A 7,373-nucleotide genomic window follows, 5' to 3' on the forward strand; every position below is an offset into this window, starting at 1 on the left:
GACACACTATTATAAAGATTGAGTTTATTAAAGACGAGAGTGAAGACATGAAGATTGAAGAAGCATTCAGAGACAAACATGAAGATACTGAGGAACAAACAAAGATGGTGTTTATTAAAGAGGAGAGTGAAGATATGAAGATTGAAGAAGCATTCAGAGCCAAACATGAAGACACTGAGGAACAAACAGGTTGGTTTTATTTGATCCGTGATAATGTCCAACCCTACATTAATGACATTGAAAAATGACTTTTTATTTGGAGAGTGATTTTATTTAACACATTCAATAACTAAATATAATAGCTTAAATTATTGTGTAATATTAAACCCAAATCTGTCTCTGAATTAGAAACTGAAAACCTTTCATATCTATCAATTAATTATGTATCTAACAAAAACAGATGTGAGTGATCAACTTCACATTTGTTGTCTATATATATTTTTTCTTCTCATCCTCAAAAATGCTCATTGTAATAAAGGGCATTTTTTCTCTAAACTTATAATTTCAATCATGACCACTCTCGGAAGATTTTAGCATGGTGATGGATATGTCAATGTTAATGTATTTGGTCTTGGCGGAATAGATCTGCTACGCTGCTGCTGAATTGCTGCTGCTGTTGGTTATTGCTGTAGTAGTAGATTATGGCTGCTGCTGCAAGCAAGTACAGGAACTTGCTAATGCTAATGCATGCGGCGATACGGTGCTGTGAGTATTTAAGACATGCTGCTGCTGCACAAATAGCATATAAAATAACCCCGTAGCAGATCTATACAGGTGGAGCTGGGGAAGGTGGAGGGTTTCAGAGGAACTCTGAGGCGTGCTGCAGGAATCTCAAGTGAATGCTAGCCAGCCATATAAATGCAAGGCAGTAAGCTCATTGGCTGCATATGCAGCATGAACCAATCAGCTTGTGCCCCGTCGTTTAACTCTCTGAATATCATCGGTTACGTTAACAACCTATATATATGTGACCCTGGACCACAAAACCAGTCTTAAGTGTCAATTTTTCGAAAATGAGATCTATAATTCAGCTTTCAGATGATGTATAGATTCCATTGATGTATGGTTTGTTAGGATAGGACAATATTTGGCCGAGATACAGCTATTTGAAAATCTGAGGGTGCAAATAAATCTAAATATTGAGAAAATCACCTTTAAAGTTGTCCAAATTAAGTTCTTAGCAATGCATATTACTAATCAAAAATTAAGTTTTGATATATTTACAGTAGGAAATTTGCAAAATATCTTCATGGAACATAATCTTAATATCCTAATGATTTTTGTCATAAAAGAAAAATCAATAATTTTGACCCCATTCAATGTATTTTTGGCTATTGCTACAAATATACCCGTGCTACTTATGACTGGTTTTGTGGTCCAGGGTCACATATTATAATTTCCGCACAGGTGATTTGAAAATGTTGGCATATCGGAAATTGGCAAAAATCTAATATCGTGCATCCTTATTCAACATTAGTTAATAGCTCCACCCTACGGAAGTTGGCTGTTTTAGATTTTTTACATCAAACTTGGTTACCATAATGCCAAGATAATTGAAGATGATGGGGTTTTTGATATGTTGATAAATTTATAGTGAAAAATGGGATTCAGAATTGAGCTGTATGATTGGTCAAGGAGGCGGTCATTTTCACAGTGCCACCAACAGGCAGCAGGAACTGTGACTTTAAAATAGTCCTTATTTTTTACCCACTTAACCCTTTCACATGCGAGTTTAAAATATTCTACCTGAGCCCCCAGATTTTTTTTTTAGGTGATCGCTATTTTAGAATGTATCGCCTTATTGTTTCCATGGCGACACATCACGCTTGTCATGTGACACACCACAGCCACAATAGCGCTGTATGACAGTTGTATCGCTTTTATTTCGATTTTCCTTTTTTTAATGAAAAAATATTCACATACGTGTTCACTATATCATGAAATATCTTATATTCCGATTTTCAAATATGTATAAGTAAATGTATTTGGTAATTTAAACACTTTTATAATAATCTATGTTAGAGGTCGACCAATGTATCGGTTTTTTCATACAATGAATCAGTTGATTCCCGGAACTATCGGTTATCGGCAAAAAGTTCAAGTTCAAGTTCAAGTTGAGCTTTATTGTCATTCTGCTACATGTGGGGACATACAGTGGAACGAAATGTCGTGCCTCACAGGACCATGGTGCTACATAAATACAGGCATACAACAATGAAGTAAAACAATAAAAACCTATACAGTAAAGCAGTAAAAACCTATACACAACTGTAAAAATGTATATTGCATAATGCACAGTTCATGTAAGCTAGCTAATACATTCTTGTTAAAAACTTGCAAAGTGTTACCTGTTAAATTTACATATATGTTTCTAGGTTATAGCTAAAGAAACACACATTTGACCTTCAATATTTTAATGTTTACCTTATTTTCAGATGGCAAAGGCTTTGAAGAAAGTACCAGTGTGGGAGTATTTTACTGAAGTATCACCAGGGAAATCAGTGTAATATCTGTGACAAAATAATCAGCATGGGGGCATCAACATCTACAAGTAAAAATACTACAAACATGTGGTCTCATCTAAAGCACATCCATCCAGAAGTCAGTGAAGAAGCAAAGAAAAAAAGGAACAAGAAAGATTCTTCTCAGCCATCAGTGTCTCAACTTTTTGAAAGCAAGACAGGGTGGAAGGACACAGATCCAAGGTCTCTCAAAATTGATGCAGCTATCATTGAAATGATTGCCATTGACAACCAACCATTTTCTGTGGTTTCAGATGTTGGATTTAAGAGACTCATGTCCCTTATGGAACCCAGGTACAGATTTAAAAATGAGAAGTTCTACAGAACAAAGATGCTAGATGAAACCTACTCCAGGGTTTTGACAAAAATCAAAAGTGAAGTGATGAAGGACAAGGCCCCATTTATGGCATTCACAACTGACTGTTGGTCTGGAGCTACAGAGTCCCTGATGAGCCTAGCTGGGCATTTAATTTCTGAGGACTGGTCGAGAAGGCAAATGGTGCTCAATGTCAAGCCTATGATTGGATCACACTCAGCCAGTTATATTCAAGAAACCTTCCTTAACATGTTAGGAGACTAGGATATCGCAACAGAACGTGTTGTTCTTGTCTTAAGAGATGGGGGAGCAAACATGGTAAAAGGAATGAGGCTTGTTGAACTTCCTGATTTAAGCTGCACTGCTCACACCCTTCAGCTCATTGTAAATGAGGGCCTATCTAGTCAGAGAGCTGTTCTGGACATTATTGCCATATTGAAAAGCTGTGCAACTCACTTTGGCCATTCTGTATTGGCAAAACAGAGGCTAAGAGCCATACAGGAGGAGGTGGGTGTGCCAGTGCACAACATCATCCAGGCTGTCCCAACTCACTGGAACTCAACGCTTCACATGCTTCTGGTGAACACGGCCACATCAGCTGCTTATCTGCCACACAGTGGGACATTGTCTGCAACCTGATTGACACACTGGTTCCCATCGAAGAAGTCACAATGGAGATGAGCAACTTGGAGTCTTCAGCAGCATGCATTATCCCCAGTGTGTCTGTTCTGAAGCTGATGCTGCGGGAAGAGGGTCCATCCTCAGCAGGCATCAAAACTTTGCACAAGACCATGCTTGACAGTCTGACAAAGCGGTTCTCCAAGGCAGAAGAGACAAAAATTCTTGTCCTAGCAACACTCCTTGATCCCAGATACAAGGCCCGTGCCTTTGCGTCTGAAGAAACACTTGATAAAGGAAAAAAATGTCTAAAAGAGGAAGCTGAAGAGCTTGCCATGCTCAGAGAAGATGATCCATGCCCTCTACTAGAAGGACCTGAGCAGGATGAGGGTTTGAATCCAGAGACAAAGAAGCAGACAATCCATCAGCCCACTTTAATGGACACTCTGTATGCAAGGGTCCTTGGTGCCACAGCTGTGTCTCATGGGATGTACAGCTTTGAGACTGAGCTTGAGTGCTATTTGTCAGAGCCTGTCATTGAAAGAAGTGACATGCCTCTGCAGTGGTGGCAGAAAAATGAAACAAGATTTAAAACACTTGCACATCTGGCAAAGAAATTCCTGTGCCCCCCACCATCCACTGTGCCTAGTGAAAGGGTGTTCAGTGAAGTGGGCATGCTTTATGAAGCCAGGAGGAGCCGACTCACTGGACACCACGCACACTAGCTCTGCTTTCTCCATTATAATTTGAGGCTTCTTAACTTTGAATATTAAAATAGAGCTAGAACTAGAAATGGACCATGTTACACTTGAATCTCTTGCAGTTCTTTAACAGGACTAGTTAAGTTTCTCCTTTTTCACAAGTTCAAATTTGTTGTTATTTGGAGTGCCTTTTTTATTCATTTTGGGTGTTGCTTTTTGTTTCAGTTTGAATGCATCTTTAATTTACCTCAATATTTCTTAATATAATTAATATATTCATATTTATTTCATATAGCACATTTTCATGAATCAGTTCTGGGTTTTTTTAATATTTTTTTTTGTAATAAAGTTCAGTACTATTTTATATGGAGTGTTATGTTTTTTATTTTTATATCCAGTATCCATTTTAAAAACAATCGGTTATCGACAAGTATGGTCCAACCTAGCTATCAGTATCGGTAAAATTCAATATCGGTCGACCTCTAATCTATGTTAGTTGATCTATAATGGGTGATGTTAGTTTGCGCTGAATATGAGGATTTACAACACGCAAATTCATCTTCTCTTCCTGAAAGACGTTAAAGTAAGTCTCCAGTGAACTGGGAGAAGAGCAGAGTAAACTTTATAGTTCCCTACACCGTGTGTATATTATATATGCATATATGCTTCCATAGACATCATGTTCGCACACATCGGTGGGTATTTACATGTCTGGAACCCTGCTTGAGCCCATCATCTCTGCTTACAGCTATATTTTTGGTTTTGATGCCTTAAACGTCTAAATGTTTTGATGTCTATTGATTTATGACATTAAACTGGGGTTAACATATATTTGTCTTTTTTTTGCTTCAGACCTGGTGGCACTGAATGAAACGGAAGAGAAAGATCTGCATGAGAAACATCACAACTTCACAACTGGAGAAAAATCTTTCAGTTGCTCAGAGACGGAAAAGACTTCCTCTCCAAAAAGAGCTGGGAAGACTGGAACTAGAAAATGTTTCACCTGCCAACAGTGTGGAAAGAGTTTAAACAAAAAAGAAAACCTCAAAGTCCATATGAGAGTTCACACTGGAGAGAAGCCTTACATGTGCCATCAGTGTGGAAAGAGCTTCCCACGAAACGCCAGTCTAAAGATTCACATGAGAACTCACACCGGAGAGAAGCCTCATACCTGCCCTCTCTGTGGAATGGGCTTCACGTATAAAGGAACCCTTTACATCCACATGAGAGTTCACACTGGAGAGAAGCCATTTGAATGTGGTCAGTGTGGGAAGCGTTTCCCACATAAAGCAACCTTTGATATTCACACGAGAATTCACACCGGAGAGAAGCCATACACCTGCCAACTCTGTGGAAAAACTGTGAATCGGAAAGGAAGTCTCGTAGCTCACATGAGAGTTCACACTGGAGAGAAGCCATACACCTGCCAACTGTGTGGAAAAACTATGACTCAGAAAGGAAATCTTATAGCTCACATGAGAGTTCACACTGGAGAGAAGCCTTACACCTGTAATCAGTGTGAAAAAGGGTTTGCACGTAAAGAATTCCTTCGTAAGCACACGGAGATTCACTCAAGAGAGAGCTGCTTTATATGCCATCAGTGTGGAAGGAGATTCACAGACAGGGAACAGTTAAAGAAGCACGTAATAACTCATATCGGAGAGGAGCCTTTTATGTGTCATCACTGTGGAAAGAGTTGCTCAAGAAAAGCAAACCTCGAGACTCACATGAGAATTCACACTGGAGAGAAACCCTTTACATGCCAACAGTGTGGAAAGAGTTTCAGACAGAGAACAGCTCTTCAGAGTCACATGAGAGTTCACACCACAGAGAGGCCTTCTCGCGCATCTTCAGTGCGAGTTTCACATATCAAATAGATCTGAAGAGTTATTTGCAAACTCATTCTGGCAAGAAATTGGCGTGTTCTGAGTGTGGTAAGAGGTTTAGAAAAAGGAGTGATTTCGAAACTCACCTGCGCACTTTGAAAAGCCTGTAATAGCATTAAATTCACTTTCAACAACTTTGTTCATAAATGGTTGGGGAAAGTCTTTTTGAAGCACAAACAGAGGAGATGCTTGTGTAGTGAATTTGCTTTCGCCAACCTAGGGAGGCGAAATAGTGTAGTGATGGGTACTAGCATCACCAATGACGTTATATTTGGATCATCAATGGTTATGAGTACATCACATAAGAAATACTGGTGGCATCTCTAACTTGTGTTGATGATACAGAAAGAGGTTCTACAAGGAAGACCCAAGTGTAATAAAATAGATTTTATTAACAAAAGATAGACAAGAGTAACCAACAACTGCTAAATGAATACCATGAATGAAAAAGGAATAAAGTGCATAAGATGCATAAAGTGCAAGTGATTAAGTTGGGTGTTGCTATTTCAGAGCTACGTTATCTGGAAAGATAAACTGACGCTACTCTGAAACAAATAAGGTGAAGAACCTTATTATGCATCAAACAAATATGTGAACGATTATTTGTTATCAACTGCAATCAGCTATATATGCCAAGGCCTCTGGAAGAGGTTTGGATAAGTGATAGTTACGTTCTCTGTGGTCGAGTGAGCTGTCCGGTGGCGGTGACTTCATCCACTGGTTGTGCTGGTGACAGTGCAGTGGGGAAAGGAGCAGGAATCTGATTCAACAGTCTTGAACACGAAGATCTGTGGGATGCTGATCTCCTGGAGCACCAAAGGGTCTCTGGAACATGCATGTTCATGGTTAAAGGGATAGTTCACCCAAAAATGAAAATTCTGTCATTAATTACTCACCCTCGTGTCATTTCAAACCCATAAGACCTTCGTTCATCTTCGGAACAGAAATTAAGATATTTTTGTTGAAATCCGAGAGCTTTCTGACCCTCCATAGACAGCAAGGGTCCTTCCACGATCAAGGCACAGAAACATAGCAAGGACATCGATAAAATAGTCCATGTGACATCAGTGGTTCAACCATAATTTTATGAAGCTATGAGAATACTTTTTGTGTGCAAAGAAAAAAATAACTACTTTATTCATCAGTTCGTCTCTCCGCTTCACCCGATAATGGCTTGTTCTGGACGTAAACGATGTATGTGTTCTGTGTCAGCAGCATGCGCATATGTCATGGTGCTGAAAGATCTATAATTATTTGATTGAAGAACTGAAAATACACTTTTGTCCAGCATGAACCGAAGTAATTCATTTATTATATGCCAGCTATTTTT

At 39.0% G+C, this 7,373-nt stretch overlaps 1 protein-coding gene across 1 annotated transcript; it reads left to right on the forward strand.

Annotated features, from left to right (window-relative positions):
* Positions 1-134: 134 nt before the first annotated feature.
* LOC107677799 (gastrula zinc finger protein XlCGF8.2DB-like) lies at positions 135-6,129 on the forward strand. Its single transcript, XM_016472836.1, has 2 exons — positions 135-189; positions 5,010-6,129. The coding sequence occupies exons 1-2, from the start codon at positions 135-137 to the stop codon at positions 6,032-6,034; spliced, it is 1,080 nt and encodes a 359-aa protein (XP_016328322.1). The 3' UTR covers positions 6,035-6,129.
* The last annotated feature ends 1,244 nt before the right edge of the window (positions 6,130-7,373 follow it).

The sequence above is a fragment of the Sinocyclocheilus anshuiensis genome, unplaced genomic scaffold (assembly GCF_001515605.1).
Source record: "Sinocyclocheilus anshuiensis isolate Anshui unplaced genomic scaffold, SAMN03320099.WGS_v1.1 scaffold1198, whole genome shotgun sequence".
NCBI lineage: Eukaryota > Metazoa > Chordata > Actinopteri > Cypriniformes > Cyprinidae > Sinocyclocheilus > Sinocyclocheilus anshuiensis.